Here is a 22,362-nt window from a genome sequence, read left to right as displayed (position 1 = left end):
GTTTTGGGCCGATTCTAATGGACTGGAGACTGCTTTGGGTTGACAGCCCGGCAGGGATATACATCTATATATTATTAATTCGTGGAATGAATTGAAAGCCCAGTATGTAAGTTCCATTTTGTATCGACTATTATCGAGAAAAGGAGGAGAGACAAAAAAAGAGAGGCAATTTATTAATTTTAGATCTTTGTGTAAAGTGCTTTGAAAATGATTATGGGGGGCTAGCGGCTATTGCAAAAGTCTTGGGGTAGGTATGATCTGATCTCAATCTAATCATTGGGGTCTCCACTTACTACCACTACCAGGGAGTGTGACCGACAGACAGAATGATGGCGATGTTCAAAATCAAAATTGCTCGCTCCAGCTCTACTAATCTAACGCCACCGACAGTATCCAGCACAAACACTGGGAACGAAAGAACGCTCTCGTCTTCTGTTTACGGCTAATTAAATATTGACGTTCTTGGAACTTATTATGGTTAAAACTCGGGGGTTTGAATTCGACGGACAGGACAGACATTCGGTTGGACCAAGATTTCTATCACACAAGAAGGCCAAGGTAAAAATGCAGGCGAAGGTTGGTAAATTGGAGCTGAGACAGACCAAATGTGTATATATATATATATATATATATATATATATGCGCGTCCACGACGGGCGCATGTGATGTATAAAATAAAGAGAAAAAAGAAATAAAAACCTTCACCGGTGCGTCCAACTACACCACCATCGTGACCGGAAAGCCGACACCTCCCTCTATCCGTCGGCCCCCTTGGATCTTGGAGGCTCCTCCCCTTTTTGTCTCTTCTCCCTACTCTTTCTATTCCTCGGACACTTCAGGGAGGCATATGGAGGAGGTAATGATACCATCGTCGCTGAGGTCACGACAGTGGACTCTTCAAGCCGGTCTTCATCTGTTTCGGTCTCGAGTCTAGGGGCTATTTCGCTCAGTACCTTCAAGCTGGCCTTCCTCCACCACAACTCTCCTCCATGGTTATATCTCGGCGCTCCTTTGCCTTGACATGACGCGGATCCGCTCATGGATCTCACTGGTCGTCACCTTTGGCCCTGTGAAGGCTGAAGGTTGGTTCTCTTCCGGGCTGAAGGCTGACTTCGACCTCTCCACTCAGTTTTGAATTGGAGGTTGTGTTTGTTAGCACCTCGGAGATCGCCGCAGCGCTCATCCTTCTCCTCTTCGTTTCCGACGATGCATTGAGGTGTCCCTCGATGGAAGTGTCTCCTGCTCCCCGCCAAGGTCTCGACATCACCGTTTCCGAACATACTTGTGGAGGATTTCCCGATATGGACTGTGATCATGTAAAATACCCACTTGGGCCTACACGGACTCGAGCCCATCTACAACCCAAAAGCTTAAACTGATAGGTTACTGGACCCAAATCTCATATAAGTTTGTGATTTTTTTCTCAATTTTTCGATGTGGGACAACATATCTCAACACCCGCCCTCACGTGGTAACGTGTGGTCCAACACGTGCCACGTGCCTTAAACACCCGCCTTAACAACTGACCCGAGCCGGGCATCCTCTTCCGTGCTCGGGTAAGGGGGGATAAATACCAAACTAACATCGAACTCCACACTCGGGCCTAACTAGAGATGCACCTTTAACTACCTCGGAACTAGACCAGACCACTTTTGGGCCTGATTAATATGAGGTGCACTCTTGGCTACCTCGAAATCGAATCTGGCGTGGTGTGAGCCCATATGAGCGTGCGGAAGCATAATCCGCTCTGATACCATGTAAAAATTTCCATTGGGCTTATACGGGCTTGGGCTCATATCCACTTAAAAACTCGAGCTGATAAGTGGTGGTACCCAAACCATATATTAACCAATGTATTTTCCTTTTCTTTTTCGATGTGGGATTTATCTCATTTTACTCCTCAACACCCGCCCTCACGTGTAACGTGTGGTCTATTTTTGCTTACACGTTGTCACGTTCCCTTAAACACCCGCCTTCAACAATTGACCTCGAGCCGGACTCATCTTCCGTGTGCTCGGGCAAGGGGGACACTAATACGAGGCACACTCTTAGCTGTACTTGGACATAATGAGCCTGGCGTGTTGTGAGTCCATGCGCATACGCGCGTAGGCATGCGTACGCGTAACTTAGGCTTTGATACCATCTTAAATTTTTATTGGGGTTATACGGACTTGAGCCCATTTTCACTTAAAAGCTCAAGCTTATAAGTGATGATACCAAGTCTCATATAAACCCATGGATATTCTTTTTCTTTTCCGATGTGGGATTTATCCCATTTTACTCCTCAACACCCGCCCTCACGTGCAACGTGTGGTCTATTTCTACCTACACGTTCTCACATGCCCTTAAACACCCGGCGCACTCTTGGCTGCACTCGGACATATTGGGTCTGACGCGGTGTGAGTGCGCACACGCGCGTGGGAGCGGTACGCGTAACCTGGGCTTTGATACCATGTAAAATACCCACTTGGGCCTACACGGACTCGAGCCCATCTGCAACCCAAAAGCTTAAGCTGATAGGTTACTGGACCCAAGTCTCATATAAGATTGTGATTTCTTTTTCAATTTTTCGATGTGGGACAACATATCTCAACATTGATGGACCCAATCGCTTATAGGCCCAGTGGGAATTTTTACATGGGATCAGAGCGGGTTACGCTTTTGCGCACACGTGTGGGCTCACATCACGCCAAGTCTAGTTTCGAGGTAGCCAAAGTACGCCTTATCTTAGTCCGGCCCAAGTGTGGCCTTATTATCAATTATCCCCCTCTCCTTTCGCCCGAGGTGTAAGAAAAAGTCCACCTCGTGGTTAAGTCCCGAGCACGGAAGTCCGATCCCGGGTCGTAGTCAGTTCTTGAGGGCGGGTGTTCAAGTTCACATGGCACGTGTAGGTGAAGCGTCAAAGCCACACGTTGCCACGTGAGGGCGGGTGTTGAAAGTTAAGTCCCACATCGAAAATATAAAAGGAATTCCACAAGTTTATAAGAGATTGTGTACCACAACCTATCAGCTCGAGCTTTTAGGTTGGAGATGGACCCAATCGCTTATAGGCCCAGTGGAAATTTTACAGATCAGACCCAACCGGTAGCGACTCAACAAGACCCGACTGTACATTGCAAGGCCCGACCCGAACCGATCGCACCAGAATGACCAGAGGCGTCGACCTCCCCCTGTTTCCCTGCTTGCCCAATTCCACCCCCTCCCCCCCCAACAAATGGCGACTTCTACTCTGTGGACAACAACCATCGCTCAAGCAATGGAATCCCTGCCCTCCACTCCTCTAGCACAATTGACCACACCAGCCGCTTGTACAATCGATCTTTTGTGGATGAACTCCTTTATTTTATTAGTATGTACATGTTTCGGGCTCCCGATTACATTCATTGGTTTGAATCGATCAAGGAAGCTTGGTACTTTAATTTGATAGTCTAGCTAGTATTGATTAGATAGACTATCACTATTTTGAACTGATCAAAAGAATTTTGCTGAATTGATTTGAATGTGTAAAGATTGGACTATTTAGGATTTGGTTGCTTGATTGTGCTAGAAATATAATCTGTGGAGGGTCCCTGGACCGAGCACCGGTTCAAGACTCATTTTGGCTCTGTTTCCTGTGAAGCAGTCTCTATATGGACTGACACTATGCTTTGCTTCTCGATTTTCACTGGGATTTATATAGAGTCTAGTCGCAAGAGGCTGAAAACGAACTACAAGAACTAGAACAATCTCTACATTTGTATCTATCATTACTTGATGTGTTTCAGTCACTTATATTTTTCTTTGGTGATCTAAATAGATCTGCTTTTTTTCCGAGCTCTGTAGTGTATCCTCTTGGGTAATTTTCCTCTTGTACATGTTTTTGTGACATTGACCTTCGAGGGCCAAAAAGAAAAAGCATTGGCAGGGTGGAAGAATAGGTAAGAATAATATTAACTAAAGCTACAGCTTAGCCTAATAATGTAAGTAAGAACAGTACATACATGCATTGTAATTTATTTTTATGATGAAGAGAGCAGGCAGAGAGTCAAAGAGAGACTAATGCTTGTTTACAATAATATAATATAGAAGGGCTTTTGGTTTTGGTTTTGGTTTTGACTGATCAGGAAAAGTCCAAATTCGTGGGGGTGGGGACACACACACACAAAGTCGCCTGTCTTTCTTTCTGCGTGCTTGGCGGAGTCGATCGAGTGCCTGAAGAACTCTACTCTGATGAATGAATCAGTTTTAGGAATCCAATGCCCGACCTGACCTGAGCCCCTTATCAGTACCAAGCCAAACCACAGCGGAATTCAGACCAGACCATTCAAGAAAGAAAGAAACCACGCGCTTTACACTTACGCACACTTGGTGCTCTGGTCTCGATGACTCCAGTCTGGACTGGTCTGCTCTGGTTTGTGTTCGTCTCATGAAAAGTCCTTTAACCTTTTGTTGGATGGTCAGAAAGAGATTTAACAAAGAAGTCATGGGCCATGCTGCTGCCGTGCTGCATGCAGAAGAAAGAATATCTGTACTGTACCTTAGCTTCCTCCTGCAAAAGTGCCGAGGTCCCTGACCCTGAGTCTGAGCTCGACCACCCCATCCATAACCATAATAATAATCCCCTAAAGCAGTACCCTCCTATCACTGGAAAAATTTATCATTCAATCATACCGAACCGAACCGAGTCCAAATGCTAAATTGTCATAACTGGAATGATGTAGCTAAGTATCCTCCAGTTGACGGGACAGGACAAACAATGCCATCTATATGCGTATGGTATACAATTGAACAGGAAGACCACAAGAATTTGATATTCCCTTTTTTCCTTTTCCCTTCGCATTATAAAGGAAAGGCCCCATGCCGTCTACACAAAACAAAAGCACCTTCCTAATCCTTCCCTTCCCTTTTGAGTGTGTGTGTGCTCTCTCTCACTCACTGTTTAGTTATCCCCCACCCCACAGGGACAGGCTGCTAGTTGGCATTGAACTGTGCTAGCTAAGTCTCATCTCTCCTCGATCTATATATGTGCAATGCGCCTGTGCAAGTCCCCCGACCACACTAGAAAGCGAGAAAGAGCCCACAGAGAGAGAGAGAGAGAGAGAGAGAGAGAGATCATAAGTAAGCCATGCGATGGGACCTGAGGCAGAACCAAAATCCGATTCCAGCATATCCACAAAGCTCCAACTGTCCCCAGTATCTTTGCACAAGCTCCCCAACTCACCGGAGAGGTCAGGGTTGCGAACCCCGCCATTCCACACTATAGCAGCTGTCCCATTCCGGTGGGAAGAAGAGCCCGGTAAGCCCCTACCTTGTACTGCCATCATCCCTCTCCCAAGCCATAATAATAGTAGTCCACCACCGCCCCCCAAATGCTTGGTGCTCCCCCCGAGGCTCCTCAAGGAGGCCATAATAGCCAAGATGCCATTGCCTGCATTCGAAAAGCGGAGTACGTTCCACTCCACTTCCTTCAGGATCGGTGGGGACTGCTATGGATCGTTCCGGGAGAGTCCCAACTCTGGGTACGAGACTGGTAAGAGAAACGTGGACTTGGACCTGAAGCTGGAGAGTGCAGAAAAGAGGATGAACTCTTCATGGTGGGGGAGAAAGTTGAGTCCACCTCTTCCTACTACTGAGTCTGAGAGAGGGGGGAATTGGAGCAGCTGTGCATTCCCTTCCTTTTCTACTACTAGTGCTACTACTAGTACTAGTAGAAACGGAAGTAGCAGCACCATCGTAGTAGAGGGAATTCAAGACGGAGGCAGAGGAGAGAGTGAGTCACAGGGGGGCGGCGAAGGCGGCAGCAGCACTAGAGAAGAGCTTAATGACAGCAGCTCAAGGAAGATGAAGAAGAACATCGCTACTAAGATTATTAGATGGGCAGGGAGCTTCCCCTCTCTCTCCCACTACCGCCCCAATTCCAATTCTTACATCTGGGTCAGCCCTCCCTCCACTTCTTTTCTCTAATTCTATATATTTCCTTTTTAATTGTTTTGCTTTCGTTTGGGTTGGGTGGCAATGGCATGGCTTGCTTTGCTTGCTTGCACATGCATATACATGGCCCCTCTCCAATGGACAATCAGTAAAGAAGAAGAAACTTAGTTTTGCCTGCTAGTGCAGGTGGGTATATTCGAGGGCCTGAAGGGCATAGTGCCTTCGAGAAGCCGGAAACTGAGCAAGGCGTCCCCATCTCCGTCCTTTGATTGAAACAGTGGCATCTATTCTAGTCCAAAAGGATCCCATGCCATCCCCGCAAGGCAAGGCAAGGCAAGGCATGGCATCCTTCAATGTAATTTGCTTCATCACAAGTCCCATAACACTACCATACATGGAGAGCAGCACGTTTCTATTCGTACGTGTGCTGGGACTGGGCAGCAACTTCACTAAGGCAGGCATTGGAACAATCACAACTTCCAGACGGAACGCAAGCAGGCAGTAATTTTAGGTTAAAGGAGTTGTATCGAGGTTACTAAGGCCCTCTTGCATTGTCAAGTTCAGGCAACCAGCAGGGGGCCATTCCTGTACAATTAGGATTATGGTGTGTAATCAGGTCGAACGCATGACTTCATGATTCCGAAAGGTGGAGGGCCCTTAGTATATCTTCCAAGACTTCAAATAGTGTCAGTAGCAAAGTACTTAGCCATGCAACTTGTGATATATCGGAGCACAAATGCATCTTAACTTTCAAGAATAGATGGATTTAATAATATACAAAATGTCCAACTTCCTAGTCTGGTGGCTCCAATAAAATGACCTATCAAGCGTCACTTCTCCTCCGCTTAAATGGTAAGAACACATAAATGGAATGGAGTAGCCGTTATCGCCATTAGCATAAATGGGGAGGACTTATTATAAGCGGGGCTCAAAAACTTCATTCCATACAGGTAGGATTCTGTTTACATGAAACAGCAGTAGCAAGAAGCATTGAAACAATCAATGCTTATTGAAATCACCATATGAGGTAAAGTATTCCTTCATCATAAAAAAGTTGCACCCGTAAATCATTCATGCAAAGAATTCTCAGATGAACAAAGGATCAATAGTATCCTTACATTAAACAAAAGAGATATCCAACAAGGCATGCTCCTTAGATCTCCCAAATAAAGGGAAAAGAAAAGAAACACCTTATTTCATTGGCACAGATCATTCAAGAGAGACGCTGTAACTCAGCATCAACCAGCTATATCAAGCTTTCTTCTTACCAGTCATACCAGCAACTACCTGTAAGATGTATACCATATCATCACGACATATATAAACTAGACCATTAATCTACAGGGGATAGATATCGAGCCATGTAACACAGCACGGTGGTGTAAACCAGCAGAACTATAAAACTATAAAGCACAATGCAAGTGGAATATGATGGTTTGAGTAACACATGATAGAAGGCACAATAATCAGCTGAAGTAACACGAGGACCACTCCAAGTACTGAGAGGTAAGTCGAGAAAGCAACATGAAGTGGACTTTCCTCACTCAACTGCTACAAATCCAAAGGCAGAAATGTCGCCACAACAACATGCTAGGTTAAATAGAAATCCAGCCACTACTACAAAGTCATATGATGGTCAGATTCGCAATCTTAACACCAAGTATTTTGAGTTTATATTTATAACAAAACAATAACAGTGAGTACTTAGTACTCACATCGTTTAAAGCAGGCTGAGGGACCTGCTTGGAAGTTTCCATGGAATCTAGTATGGGCCGGACAACAGCAGGCAGGAAGAGACCTATGAAGCATACAAGACATGAAATCACAAAATGGGGAACATCCAATTCTCTTTAACAATATAGGGAGTAGAAAACATGCACCATGAGCAACATATTGTATTAACATATGAACGAGAAGATGACAGCAGAAATTTGGAAAATGGAGGCACTGATCATTGGGTTTTCCATGGCATATAATTGGTCATTAGCTCTAAACCGAAGCATCTATGGTATCATGAAACCTCCTTTCAAGCAACTTTCATGGCAAAAGAGGAGTCAATTACTTTGAATTACAAGCTCATCTCCTACATTAGTTAGAAAGCTCTGGCCTGCTGATCGGCTCTAAACATCAAAATTCAGCTGTATTAAGTAGTTCGCACATCGGAAAAAATAGCGAGCGGCTGTCAATCAAACATGGTCTTTTATCGCATAAAAGTCTCGCTGGCATATCTATCTACCAGAAATGCGAATGTGGCTGCCGGCCCTAGGAAAATTAACTGAAGAAGAAGATGATGATGATGATGATTCAGTGAAGGAAATAATTAAAGCACGACCCAAATGGCAGCTCCACTTGACCTGGAGAGGTTGGAGGGCACATACCTACGTACATACATATGTGCATACATACAAATCGACAACATCCAAGATCGATCAAATGCCAAAACGAGACGAGAATCAGTTTCAGCTAGATAAAATGGCGTTGCTTGAATGGATAAAATAAAAATAGAGAGAGAGAGCGCCTTGCTCATAGTGAAGAAGCGGTTCCATTTCACTTTCCGCAAAGACAAGATGAGAGATGTACGTACGATGGGATCTATTTTATCGGGCCATTAAAATTAAGCTCGAACTATCCGCAGCATACACATAATAGGACCTGAAATTGAAACGAAGGAGCAAAGGCTTCGCAGACGAGAAGGAAAGCAAAGAAATTTTTAGGGTTAATAAAGGACAAGAGAAAAGTACCAACGCCAGCGATGAGGCAAGAAGCCGCGACCACTGGTTCCTGCACGACGAACATCTTCAGCCTCTCCATCACCGCCATCTCTCTGTCCGTCCGTCTGTGTCTCTCTCTCTTTCTCTACGTGTGTGCGCGTGTAAGCAAGCTCGACTCGGGACGAGAGTGGTCAATGTGCTTCTGGTTATGCCGGAGCACAATGGAATGGGATGGGATGGGATCTGTCTCTAGTCTCTCTCTGTGCCCTCCGTCACCGTGCAGGCTCAGTCAGGTGCAGGCTGTGGCTATGGCTAAAGAGCCGAAAGATGCGATCCGATGAGATGGGCCGATGTTTACTGGGCCTTTCTCCATCTATCCACAACAGGCCCAACATGACTCATCTTAATTGAGGCGATTTTCCCTTTCTTTTTATTTTATTCATCAATTTATTTATTTTCACAAATAGGAGATTTTCATTTGACTCCTCAATTGGAGTCCTTCTTGCTCACATCTTATTTACTGATTGCAATCAGTGATATTACCATTATGTGTCGGTCTTCCATCTCGCACTCTCTCTCTCTCCCTTTTTTTTTTTTTGGTGAAAGAGCTTATTGCATTCTGACCATAGTAAAACACAAATATTTCTGCTTCAAACCAATCCTGAAGAATTTTCTTTAACCAAGACACTTTCCTCTTTGTTGATTATCTCGACGGGTAAATTACTCCATTGGTACAAAACCTTTTAAAGAGTTGCATAGTTGGTACAAAATTTTTATTATTATAATTTGATGCAAAACGTTTCAAAATATTGAAGTTAGCTACATTGTCAATTGCCATCCGACATGGTATAAACATTATAATAAAAAAATATTTTTTAAAACTTTAGTTAAAATAAATAAAATAAAAAAGTAGGATAAAATTAACAAAAGAATATTCTCTCCTCTACCCCACCCTCTCTCCTAGGCTTAGACCCCACGAGGCTGGATCGCTGTTCCATTCCTTTTTCTTTGTTTTTTTTGGAATGAGCAAGGAAGGGGTTGCCGGAGGGGGCGCCCTCACGCCCAACTCAACAGAGTCGGGTCCCAAGTCTGTCGAGTCATCACTTGAGTCCTAGATCTCTCGAGTCGGGTTGGGGGTGCTCCACCCATATTTCCGACCATTTTTCTAATTTTTTTATTTATTCATTTTATTTTTAATTTAATATTTTAAAAATAGTTTTTCACCATGATGTTTGTGCTAGGTAGAATAATATTTGACACACCAGTTGTCACGTTAGAAAATGTTGACATCGTTAGTGGAAATTGATTGAATGTAGTTGATTGGTATCAAGTTGTTATCCAAAAAAAAAAATGTACCAACCAGGCAACTCGTTGATAAGTTTTATATCAATAGCGTAATTTACCCTCACCTTGACCATAGGGAAGGACACGTACTCTTGCCACTTGAACCACTGCAAGACAGCCCCCCCTGCCATGAGACGCTACCCCTAGAACAGTAAATAAATGCCATGAAGTAGATTTCCTACCGTCAAGGTCACTCGCCACATCCCCATCCATAAATCCTTCAGGAATTGACTATCCACCTCCGAAGCACATATGCCCCTTCGAAGGCCGCAGATGACACTCACGTCGAGTATCATTTATTTCTAGTTTTGAATGAGTCATTCTTCGAGCAATCCAATAACAACTTAGCACCACGAAAAATATCCCTTATACACGATCCTCCATAACTTGACGACGCAAGGCATGTTGCACCTCTAATTGTAGCCCAACGTGTAGGTACATACAAATTACGAGATCTTTGATCAACTTCAAAATTACGCGGGCACCCTTGTTAACCTTCATGATTCCAGCTTTAACGATGCACTGGTATCCTTTCTCATCAAGAGCACTCACCAAAATCAAATTCTTCCTCAAACCAAGAACATGCTGCATATTATCCAACGGTCTCACTGTCTCGTCATGCAAAATCACCCGGATAATTCCTATTCAAATAATATTACAAGCAATACTATTACTTGTAAACACACAGTCACCTTTCCCAGATTTATATGGGGCACATCAGTCATAAGACACGGATAGAAGGAATCACTCGAATCCACCAGCCAATTATCCCCAAAACACAGACCTATCATTGTGGAAAGAACATTGTTGGCATCACCGGAATCATCACTAGCTACAACATCGACCACATTAGCTTTTTCCCTTTCTTTAGCTTGATATTTTCTTTATCTTCTTTCTGGCGACAACAATATCTTTGAGCGTGCCGTTTCTTCTAACAATACTGACAATATCAGAATGGTTTCGTCTTCATCATCGATTTTAACGTTAATCGACCTCAAATTAGTGATAATGGAATTAAATTTGCCGATGCGAGTTTTCAATGTATCTTCCACCGCTTTCAACATATAGCTTCACAAACAACTTATTAGTGAGAGACTTCATCATATAGAGGGACTGATTTCTTTCACAAATTACTAGCAGTTTTCTTCTTCGAGTGAACTTCACTCAAAATCTCATCTATGATAGGCACAACTAGATTGTTGTGAGGGCTTTCTCATCCATCTCCTCCTGTTGATCGTTTGTCAATGTGTTGGGAATTTTCTCCTTTCTCAACAATGCCTTTTTTAATCCTTGTTGCGTCAAATAGCATGCGTCTTAACTTGCCCCAGATTGAAACTATTGATGCCATTGAATTTCCTGAACTCCTCTATCGCCATGGCTTTGGAAGCAATTTATTAGGTATCAGAAGCTATCCCCGACAAGTTTCCAATAGAACGTTTTGACGACGAAAACTAATGATGAAGAAAGGACTCCGAGATTCAAAATGGAAACTCTCAGTGTGTGGGAAATATCACCAGGGCCAATGGTAAGGATTTAACTATATAAATATCCACATTACATAGACATGGATCTCTCTTTCGATTTACATAATAATTGGAACACTAAACTAATCTATCTGGGGACTCGGCACTCGTCACACTAGCTGAGATCCCGTATATCAATATGTTGTGGGAAATTTCTAGATTTATATAACACATAAAAAACGTACAAGAAACTCAAAATTATAAAATTTTAGATCTACATAACACATCAAAACTCGAAATTATAAGAAATAATTATACTTTATTGGAAAGCAAACTTATAAGAAATTAGATTTACATAACACATCAAAATAATATATAGAATTTATTGAAAAGTACAAGAAACTCGAAATCAGAATAGTCAAGGCACTTCTAAGAATCTTTCTTAATTATGGAAATTTCTCCGCAAAGTTGTAGTGTGACTTCAATGAAAATTATAATTTCAGGATACAATTTGACAAGAGATAGTGTGACTGCAATTCACGATATCTCCTCACTAGAATCCAACCCGACATAATAGAATATAAAAGTAGGTAATGTAATAATAATTTTCACTCATCATCTCAGTGTATCTCATATACGTATCACTGCATTTTATATGTAAGCAAATCAAAGGAATCAGTTAAGATAATTGGGTTTGGTCAAAGTCATTTAAGGAATAAGGAATTTAACTTACTTCAACTGCAGATTCAAAATAGCAAATTAAGAGTGTCATATAAAATTAATTTTAGAATTGACCAAGTAATAATAACGAAATTAATAAATTATCTAATATATTAGTAGTAAAAAATTGGAATAAATGAAATTTATCCAACACAATACGCACGCTTTGATTAACATATTTACACACACATATATATATGTATGTCATGTTCCACAAGTTACCTCGTGGATCATTTTGCTCACATGTCAAAAGTTGGCAATTGATGATCACACCACTTATTTCACGTATGAATATTCACGATGTCACACTTTAAAATTTTCATAATATATTTACAGTTTTATAGAATACTCCAGATTTTTACAATTTATTTAAAAATATTAATTTAAGAAACTTTTTCCGATGTCTTATTTATTTCCTTTCTTTTGCATGATAGAATTAATAAATATAACAATATGAACTAAAATAAAGAATGCAAAGCATCCGCGTATTACGTGGGCTATATGACTAGTTATGTATTAGATCAGTTGAGAAGGAACGCAACATAGAGAGAGAGTAAAGAACTCTATACCTGGCCAACAAAAAAAGAACCATATACAAGTATATATTCGTATGGAGAACTTTTGGATATATAATAATTCCCTCTGATCACCACCTTTCCACAATATATATATATATATATATATATATATATATTCCCTCTGAGATGAAAGTGAGATGTTCATGACCTAATTTTATCGACTGGAAATGATTTAAATCTACTGTAACCAATACCGTCGACATGCACATGATAAAGTATGCATATAAGCTGAAGTGACGTGTGATGATCGTGAAGGCAAAGGGACGTCCATATATATTGTACAATCTTATATGGCACAACGTTGCGTTATGATATGATAAGTTATCTATCGATATAATTATCCCAATATCTATCTATACATACACGTAAAAGAGCCCTTATTATTAGGTTGTCCCAGACTAATATTTAATTATCTAGTTGTATAATATATATTAAGGGGTATTTACCTAAAATGGTCCATGGTTTGTCCGTTTTGTCAAATCTATCATATGCTTTTTTTTGTCAAATTTATCCCATGGTTTACTTTTTGCATCAAATCTATCCCGGAATTATCTTTTCCGTCGACATTTAACGGCCGTGCTGATGTGGCGCCTACGTGGCAAGTGTGACCCACTATCTCTTCACGTGCCATGTCAGTATGGCCGTTAGATGTTGACGAAAAAGATAACGCCGGGATAGATTTGATGTAAAATGTAAACCATGAGATAGATTTGACAAAAAAACATATTATAGATTTGATAAAACGGGCAAATCATGTGCCATTTTAGGTAAAAACCTTATATATTAATGGGTTAAAAAGAAAAGAAAGAGAAGCATAAAGTAGTTATTATTATTATTATTATTGTTATTATTATTATTATTATTATTATTATTTTCAATTGTAAAGGAGGTCATTGTCCTAGAAGAGAATAGATATATAGGAAATGGGGTATACGAAAATATGGGGAGTTCTATTAATAAGTCGAACCTAAAAACTTGTGATATCAAGTCAAGAGCGATGTATTATATCAAATTCCCTTCCTCAAGTGAACTGATTAGGTATTTAGATAACGTGCATATATCGCGACTCCTTTTTGGAGCTCAATTTAAAAGATGGGAACTTTTAAAAAAAAAAAAAGATTGTCATCTTCCACTTCTTTCGCGCCTCCAGATAACTGGAAACCTAAAATTAGGTCGTCTCATCTGGTTTTCTTTCCTTTTTTTTTTTTTTAAAGATATTGTTATCCTCCGCAGCATTTGCAAAGCAATTACTTCAACTAGCTATCTAGATAGCTCGGAGACACATATATTTGCGAAGTTAAATGGGGAAAAATATAAGAAACCAGCTAGCTAGCTAGCTAGAACATACTGGGCAGACATTTAGCTTGGACAAGTGCAGGAATCCAAAAAAAAAAAAAGTTTGAGAAAGCATCAATATATAAGCTTCATTTGCACGAACACCTCAGTTTTTCACTTATCAAAAAAAAAGAAAAAAGAAAAAGAAGAACGCCTTAATTTTTTCTAAAGAGGAAAAAGAAAAACAACTCCAAGAGAGGATGTGTATATATATGGATTGGTCTATGATGCATGCAATTGGAGATATATGTATATATAATACATACAAAATCTCAACCATTGAATTTTTTTGAATTTTTACTTTCGAAATTTCAAAATTAAATCTCAACCATTGAATACATGTATGTACCATACATGCAATGTATCATAGAAATTTCCATATATATGTATGTGTGCGCGCGAGCGTGCATATGTGGACTCTCCATGCATGCATATATGCATCGTGTTGAGAAAAATTGAATGGGCGCATGAATTAATAAGGATTTTGAAATGATGATATATACAGAGTTGAATTCATGGAGTAGATCGTTGATCTATCATACACAATCCCGCCATGACGTTTTTCTATCCTTTTATTATACTTTTTAGGCCATATTTATCATCGACATATGGAAGGTCCTCCCTATCATAAGCTGATCCGATCAACTAGCTTCTCCAATGCCTTGCATATTGTCACTGCTGAGTACAACTAGCTATAAAGAAATACATATACATATATACATGCAGATAGACATATGCATCTACACACACACACACATATATATATATATATTTGCATCCACTTACGGTACTCCCATTTAATTGTAGTGTAATTCCCTACCAAAGAACTTTTTCAAAATATATAATAATTTGATTTGATGTGCCTTGCCCAATATGTTATGCACGCCAAACTTATTGCAAAAATATATAGTAATCATGGCCTAGCTAGCTCTGTAGACTTGCACTGTCTGCCTTTGTGTACACGCGCGCATGCCCCTATATATATATGCACGAACTGAACAGTGGGAGAGGAGAGGGTATGCAATGATCAGTTAGTTAGTCCTTCTTCCCCAAATATATGCACAAATTAAACAGTTAGATGCATGATATCCAAAAGGAGGAGCAGATTATTGAAACAAATTCCCTCCCCCTTCCCTTCATTCTCCCAATCCATTAGTTATTAGTTATACACACCTAGCTACTGGCTAGGTAGCTGCCCTGCCCCTGTTTTTGTCGGATTTCAGTTGGTCAAGATATTTACTATCGATAATCTTGACCTGCCAAGCACGAAACGAACTGATTGATCTCTTCGCGCACACAGAGTTGGTTTTTTATTTTATTGTCATCGTCTGATCGGTGGAAATTGTTAAGAGAAATATTAATTATGTCTGGAAAGTTGCAATGGAGGATCGACAACGTTGCTGAGGGAACCTCAAAGGCATTGGTGCCTGAGCCGCCGAGGCTGATTTCGAGAGTCTGGGCAGGGATCAAGTGTGTGCTACTGCTTGGGTGGGCCATACTGGCAGCTGCCAAGTTCCTGGAGAGAGCCTGGAAAATGGGAGTGGCTGAGCCTAAAAAACTGATTCATGGGCTCAAGGTGGGGATGGCACTCTCCATGGTGTCCCTCTTTTACTACATGAGGCCCCTATATGAAGGTGTTGGAGGCAATGCTATGTGGGCCGTTATGACTGTGGTGGTAGTATTCGAATACACCGTCGGTACGTTATAATCAATTACGAGAGCCCTATATATATATATATATATAATAATAATAATAATAATAATAGTAACAACTGTAATTGCCAATTGCCAAAATAAGGCGGTGGCGGCCCGCCAGGCAATTGTAATTTGAGTTTGAAGCCTGTTGAGATCAATCAGTCAATATGAGCTGCACGCATGCATGCAGGTGCCACTCTGTCCAAAAGCATCAACAGGGCAACAGGAACATTTCTTGCCGGGTCACTAGGAGTGGGTGTCCATTGGGCGGCCAGTCAATCAGGCAACGTCTTGGAGCCCATAATTGTCGGGATTTCAGTCTTCCTTCTCGGTACCAAATCATATATGTAGCCTGTGCTCTTCTTTAATCTTTTGCTGCCGTGAAATTATCGACACTCCTTAATTTCTGATATATATATATATATATATATGTATGTATGGTGCAGCTTCAGCAGCAACATTTTCCCGGTTTATTCCAACAGTCAAGGCCCGATTTGATTACGGCGCACTCATCTTTATCCTGACGTTCAGTTTAGTATCTGTTTCGGGGTACCGGGTGGAAAAATTGGTAGAGATGGCCCACCAAAGACTATCTACAGTAGTTATCGGGACTTCATTGTGCATTATCACGAGCATACTTGTCTGTCCCATTTGGGCGGGTGATGAGCTTCACAGTCTCACTCAACGAAACTTGGAGAAGCTTGCTTCTTCCCTGGATGGCAAGAAATATCAAGATGATCTTTTTCTCCCTTGAAAAATTGGTCCAACCCAACGACTTTATGCTTAATTATAATAGTATGTCTGCTATATGCATGTTTCAGGACTTGTTGCAGACTATTTCAAAAGCGGTCATTATGGCGATGATAGTAAAGAAGATAATCCTTCCAAGAATATACAAGCATACAAGTGTGTGCTCAACTCAAAGGCAAACGAAGAATCCATGGTAGGTTGTTACCTGCTATCTTCATAGCGATAGCATTGCTCTTATGTGTATGTGTAACTGTGATCTAATGATTCTCTATTAATATCTGTTCGGCGGCATCCACTGCTTGTGATAAAGAAAAATAATTTTCCCTGACGTCTCCCACTGATTATTAATTTTATCCACATATACGTGCAGGCCAATTTTGCGAGATGGGAACCAGCACATGGCCGATTTAGTTTTCGACACCCATGGAAGGAGTACCTCAAGATCGGAGCCCTCATGCGCAATTGTGCTCATTGCATCGAAACTCTCACTGGCTGTATTGAGCCAGAAGTTCAGGTAGCTAGTCTATTTTAAAATTCTGGAGCAGCATGTGCTATATACACAGATAATTTAAAAGTCCGTTCATGATTCGAATTCTTCATCTATTCCCAAATTTGTAATGAGCTAGAAAGAAAATTATGCAGGAACCGGAGCATCTGAAGAGACACCTGCACAACGCATGCATGACATTGTGCCGTCATTCATCTAATGTCCTGAAAGAACTCGCACTCATGATGGAAACCATGACAAAATATTCCGAGTTAGATTTGTCAGCTGGGGAGATGAGCTTTGCAGTTCAGGAGCTTCAAGAAGCTTTGAGATCTCTGCCTACCCACCCACAGCTGATGTTAATACCTACAGATGGGAACCATAGAAAGCTCGGAAGTAAAGTTGGTGGCCATGGACCACGTCTCCTAGATGTTCTTCCACTGGTCACAGTGGTATCATTGCTGATAGAAACTGCAGCAAGAATTGAAGATCTCGCTGATGGAGTTGTAGAGTTGTCGAAGAAGGCTGATTTCAAGATCCAGAAAGAAAAGAAGCCAAACCAAGATCAGAAAAGTGACAACCATGTCATAGAATTCCCAGACCAATATAAAACTGTGAAGGGCCCTTCTTCTTCTGATTAAGCCGATAGAGGAGAGAACCTTATTCTCCACCTTAATTATTTGTAAAGATGACGCACACTGTTGGGCACCTTTTGATTTCCAAACCTGAGCTTGGTTTAATTAATCTGTAGAACTGATTAACTATTCTCCGCTACCACAAGATTGCGGGTGACATTATGTTCGTCTTCTTGATCATTTACTGATGTGAACAACAGGACAACTAACAGCTATATACTTACCAACCGACTACTACGCCATGGGGAACTCACTTTGCTCTCTATATATATATATCGTTGCTTGCTTAAAGCAACTGGATGAAACCATGCAACGCACTTAAAGTTGGATTTATGGATTCCACATCATACACACACACACACACATATTGCTAGCTATTAGAATAACAAAACATATACATAGAGATTCTCTTGAATAGAGAACAGACCAACATACAGATTTGATTTAATTAGAATTAATTGTTTACTCCAGATCGATGTTATCACATTTAAGTAGCTTGAGAGCGAGGACCCCGGAAGAGGTGGAGGTGTGCAGGCTTAGCTTAGCTTAGCTTAGCTCACCGCTCCATAAATCCTGCCAAATTCGTCAACGGTGTCCTCCAAGAGGTGAAGCTTGTCTGTTCAACCGAGCCATCAAGTGCCTTGTGAAACTTCTTGCATGCCACCCTTGAACTTGACTCTGGCCCTGACATGGTCATGATCATCTCCCTAAGAAGAAGAGCTGGAGCTCCCTTGTATAGTGTTGTCTGTGTGCCCGCACATGACTCCTCCAGCTCCAGGAGCTCTTGAAGCTGCGCCGTTCTGCAGCAGTAGCCTCGAGAGCATCCGCACGTCCAGCCAGACTGATGCGGTAGACGACCTAGCAAGTCGATACCTAGAGAAAAATAGGTTCTAACGACCCTATTTCGAAGGAAACGGCCTCAGGAGTAAAACTCACGGCCTTAGGCCATGAAAAGACGATATTTAGGCCGAATTCCATCGTTTAGGGTCTCAAACAGGCAATTTATGTTAATTAGGGCGTTTTTTGCTATTTTAGGAAATAATGTATCTTTAAGAATATTTCGATATTTTAGGAGATAGTTTATCTTAAGGATATTTTGTTAGTTTATCTTTAAGAATATTTCGATATTTTAGGAGATAGTTTATCTTTAAGAATATTTTGTTTCTTTCGATTTATTATCGTTTTCTCTATTTAAACGTTGTAAGTCCTAGGGCAAAATGAGTCGTCTTTTGGATTATCAATAAAATTCAGAGCTTTTGTGCTTTGTCCAATCTCGGATCGATTCGAGTTTGATGCCTATTTCCTGGTATTCGTAGAATCAACAGGTATAGAAGGTCGTAGTTCCGGTATTCGTGCGCGAATCAACGGGTCTGTGATGGATACTCGCGTTGTATGATGAATATTGACCCGATGAGGATCGTGGGCATGACAGTGAGGCTGATGCACACGAGCTTGGAAGTCAGACTCTTGAAGAGGGAGCTGAAGCATAAGACCTTGGAGGCTTGCATGTTCCGAGTGGGCCAATCACACGGGCGAAGGCCAAACAAATCCAACAAGCTATAGAGAGCTTGTTGATGGGCTTTTTGGGTCAAGAGGAGTCTAATTCAATTGGACCTCCAAAGGCCTTTATTCAACTGACTTGCCATGAGATGTTGAAGATGGAATAAAAGACCGCCAACTATTCTAGATAGCCTTGATTTAGTTTCCTTTGTTATTTCTGGCTTTAGGAAACTAAGGTTATTTTAGTTGCCTAGCTTATTAGTTTCCAGTTTCTCCTAGACTTATATAAAGGAGGCTGAGTAGCTGATCATAGGTAGACTATTCTGGTATTTTGGTGAGATTTTCTCCTTTGTTCTTCATTGAACTCCTTCGAACGAACAAGTGTGACAGCTTGTGATTGTTCGATACACTTTGATATTATTGGTTCTTGTTTCTTCATAAACAACGGGTCAATAATCATTGTCTTGATATTGTTGGTTCTTGTTTCTCTATAAACAACGGGTCAATAATCCTCTTTATCTAAATCTGTGTTTGGCGATCTGGGAATCGATTCAAGTTGGTCGTCGGGCTTCACAATCCTTCGTGAGGTCCGCATCATTTTTGGTATCAAAGCATCAGGCTCCAAATCAAGTTTATCATATCCTTTTCGTTTCAATTTGCTGAATTTCGTTCCATCTAGCTTGTTCGTTCTGCATTGATAGTAGCAAAAAAAAAAAGAAGCGAAGTTCCAGCTTAAAAAAAAAGAGAAAAAAAAATTCGGCCAAAAAAAATATTTGGGCTGAAAAAAAAACAATAGAAAGAAAAGAAAGAAGCCGTCGGTGTCAATTTGATCCGAATTCTTTGCATCAGATCATTCTAAAGTTGTTTACCTTTGTTGTTGATCCACGTTGATTTTGCTCCCATAATTACCTAATACCTGATCTTCCATATTCCCTTCCCTATATCATCCTCCATATCTTTTCATCCATATATTACTCTGATATATTCCTTTCTTCATTCTTAAAATCTTTCATTTGTTCACTTTCCTCTGATCATTTATTTCCCTGTTAGGTTGTGTTCAAGTTAGGGCCAATATATTAATTGTTGTTTTGAATTAGCTAGTTGCCTTTGATTTGTAAGTTGCTGAGTTCTATAAAGAATTTCGAGGAGGAAATTAGAGTGGAAAGAGGCAAGAGTGGTGAGAGTATCAGAGGGAAAAAGCCATTGAACTGAGCGAAACACTAGTGTTGAGTGACGATAATTTGAGGGCAAACACGTGAGCGAGTGGTTGTGAGGTCCTAACACCAATTTTCTTTTCGTAGTGCAAACATGAGCTTCGCAGGAAAAGGCAATGAATCTACAACCGGGGATGGAAGTAATGCCGGCCAGCAAGATGTTGCTTTTACTTTGAAAGCCATGCAGCAACAATTCGAGAGATTGGAAGTTGTTTTTGGAGATATCCGTGATAGAATGGACCGGCAAGATCAACGAATTGATCAAATGCAGAGGGAGCTACCCAGGCAGCAAGTGCAAGTTCCCAATGCAAGGAGACTAATCCGCAAGCCGCCGAATCCTCACAATGAAGAAGATGAAGATAATGAGGAAGATGATGAAATTGCATCCGTGGGAAGTGTGAGGAGAGCCAGAGGAGTTAGGAATGAGGGGCGAAGACATGGTAGGCGAGATCAAGCAATTAGAGATTGAGTGGATAGAAATATTGGGAGTATTAAAATGACGATACCACCTTTTCAAGGAAGGAATGACCCTGGCGCTTTTATCGAATGGGAGAGGAAGGTGGAGCTTGTATTTGATTGCCATAATTACTCGGAAGAGAAGAAAGTGAAGCTTGCAACGGTGGAATTCACTGATTATGCCATCATTTGGTGGGACAAATTGGTTAAGGAAAGAAGAAGGAACCATGAAAGGCCTATTGAGACTTGGGAAGAGATGAAGACTGTCATGCGGAAGCGATTTGTTCCCTCGTATTACTATCGGGACTTGCATTTAAAATTGCAGAGTCTAAGGCAGGGGACGAGGAGCGCGGAAGACTACCACAAGGAGATGGAGATAATTTTGATTCAGGCAAACATTGAAGAAGATGAGGAGGCAACTATGGCTAGGTTCTTATGTGGTTTGAACCGATAAATTACTAATGTGGTGGAGTTGCAACATTATGTGGAGATAGAAGAGATGGTTAGCATGGCCATGAAAGTAGAACGACAACTCAAGAGAGGGAGACTACCAAGGCAAGATGGTGGTTCGAATTCAGGGTCTTCATCAAATTGGAAGTCGAAATGGAGTGCCAGCTTAAGACCAGTAGAGAAACCCAAATCGAATGCTGAAAGAAGCATGAGCAAGAGCCAAGGGACAACAAGGAGAGAGGTAACTCTACATCCCAATCTCAAAAGAATAAAGATATCAAATGTTTTCGGTGTATGGGGTCTGGGCATATTGCTTCTCAATGTCCAAATAAAAGGGCAATGATCATGCTAGATAGTGGGGAAATTGAAACTGAAGAATAGGAAAGTGATTCAATGCCAACACATGATGATTCTAGTGACTATGAATATGCCGCTGAGGGGAATACCTTAGTAATCATGCGAGCTCTTAATGCATAAATTAAGGAAAAAGAAAGAGTTGACGTGCAAAATGAGAATATATTCCATACTAAATGCCACGTGAAGGATCGTGTATGTAGTTTGACCATTGACGGGGGTAGCTGTGTGAATGTGGCTAGTAAGTTACTTGTCGACAAGTTGGGATTGCGTACATTGAAGCATCCTAGGCCATATAAGCTGCAATGGTTGAATGAAAGTGGAGAAGTGAAGGTGAACAAGCAAGTTCTGGTTTCCTTTAGAATTGAGAGATACAAGGATGAAGTTATTTGTGATGTAGTGCCCATGCATGCTAGTCATATGTTGCTTGGGAGGCCATGTCAGTTCGATAGACAGGCAATACATGATGGGTATAAGAATCGATACTCTTTTGTCAAGGATGGCAGAAAGGTGACACTTGTTCTATTGACACTTTATCAGGTGTATGAGGATCAGCTTCGAATCAAGAGATCAGTTTTCATTCAACTTTGTGAGAGAGATTTTTTCCGAGCTGTTGCTCAGCAACTTTGCTGATATTGCAAGTGTGATAACTTGTGATTCCCGACATTTATAATATTGATTTCTAGCTCTTTATAGCTAGCGGGTCAATATTCTGTTTATAATATTGGTTTGTGGATCTTTATAGTCAGCGAATCAATAT

General features: G+C 41.1%; 3 protein-coding genes across 3 annotated transcripts; 2 read left to right on the top strand and 1 right to left on the bottom strand.

Annotated features, from left to right (window-relative positions):
- The first annotated feature begins 4,840 nt into the window (after positions 1-4,840).
- Positions 4,841-6,642, top strand: LOC116205667 (uncharacterized protein At4g00950-like). The gene is made up of 2 exons (XM_031538300.1): positions 4,841-5,913; positions 6,097-6,642. The coding sequence occupies exons 1-2, from the start codon at positions 5,110-5,112 to the stop codon at positions 6,181-6,183; spliced, it is 891 nt and encodes a 296-aa protein (XP_031394160.1). The 5' UTR covers positions 4,841-5,109; the 3' UTR covers positions 6,184-6,642.
- A 180-nt stretch (positions 6,643-6,822) lies between these two features.
- Positions 6,823-8,962, bottom strand: LOC116205668. Its single transcript, XM_031538301.1, has 3 exons — positions 8,652-8,962; positions 7,626-7,708; positions 6,823-7,197 (listed from the first exon to the last, which is right to left on the bottom strand). The coding sequence occupies exons 1-3, from the start codon at positions 8,728-8,730 to the stop codon at positions 7,162-7,164; spliced, it is 198 nt and encodes a 65-aa protein (XP_031394161.1). The 5' UTR covers positions 8,731-8,962; the 3' UTR covers positions 6,823-7,161.
- A 6,139-nt stretch (positions 8,963-15,101) lies between these two features.
- Positions 15,102-17,729, top strand: LOC116205767 (aluminum-activated malate transporter 10). The gene is made up of 6 exons (XM_031538429.1): positions 15,102-15,758; positions 15,947-16,087; positions 16,203-16,475; positions 16,578-16,699; positions 16,877-17,020; positions 17,149-17,729. Exons 1-6 carry the CDS (start codon positions 15,425-15,427, stop codon positions 17,632-17,634), a joined length of 1,500 nt encoding a protein of 499 aa, XP_031394289.1. The 5' UTR covers positions 15,102-15,424; the 3' UTR covers positions 17,635-17,729.
- The last annotated feature ends 4,633 nt before the right edge of the window (positions 17,730-22,362 follow it).

The sequence above is a fragment of the Punica granatum genome, chromosome 4 (assembly GCF_007655135.1).
Source record: "Punica granatum isolate Tunisia-2019 chromosome 4, ASM765513v2, whole genome shotgun sequence".
NCBI classification, from domain to species: domain Eukaryota; kingdom Viridiplantae; phylum Streptophyta; class Magnoliopsida; order Myrtales; family Lythraceae; genus Punica; species Punica granatum.
Note: the sequence above shows the minus strand (reverse complement) of the source record. Positions and strands in the feature narration are given on the sequence as shown.

What these genes read in the sequence shown, in the direction of transcription:
- LOC116205667 (XM_031538300.1), top strand. Translation starts at nt 5,110, where the DNA reads ATGGGACCTGAGGCAGAACCAAAATCCGATTCCAGCATATCCACAAAG. An exon ending in ATTCCAATTCTTACATCTGG is followed by an intron (nt 5,914 to 6,096) that starts GTCAGCCCTCCC and finishes CTGCTAGTGCAG; the next exon opens with GTGGGTATATTCGAGGGCCT.
- LOC116205668 (XM_031538301.1), bottom strand. Translation starts at nt 8,730, where the DNA reads ATGGCGGTGATGGAGAGGCTGAAGATGTTCGTCGTGCAGGAACCAGTG. An exon ending in TTGCCTCATCGCTGGCGTTG is followed by an intron (nt 7,709 to 8,651) that starts GTACTTTTCTCT and finishes TATGCTTCATAG; the next exon opens with GTCTCTTCCTGCCTGCTGTT. An exon ending in CTCAGCCTGCTTTAAACGAT is followed by an intron (nt 7,198 to 7,625) that starts GTGAGTACTAAG and finishes TACATCTTACAG; the next exon opens with GTAGTTGCTGGTATGACTGG.
- LOC116205767 (XM_031538429.1), top strand. Translation starts at nt 15,425, where the DNA reads ATGTCTGGAAAGTTGCAATGGAGGATCGACAACGTTGCTGAGGGAACC. An exon ending in AGTATTCGAATACACCGTCG is followed by an intron (nt 15,759 to 15,946) that starts GTACGTTATAAT and finishes GCATGCATGCAG; the next exon opens with GTGCCACTCTGTCCAAAAGC. An exon ending in AGGCAAACGAAGAATCCATG is followed by an intron (nt 16,700 to 16,876) that starts GTAGGTTGTTAC and finishes ATATACGTGCAG; the next exon opens with GCCAATTTTGCGAGATGGGA.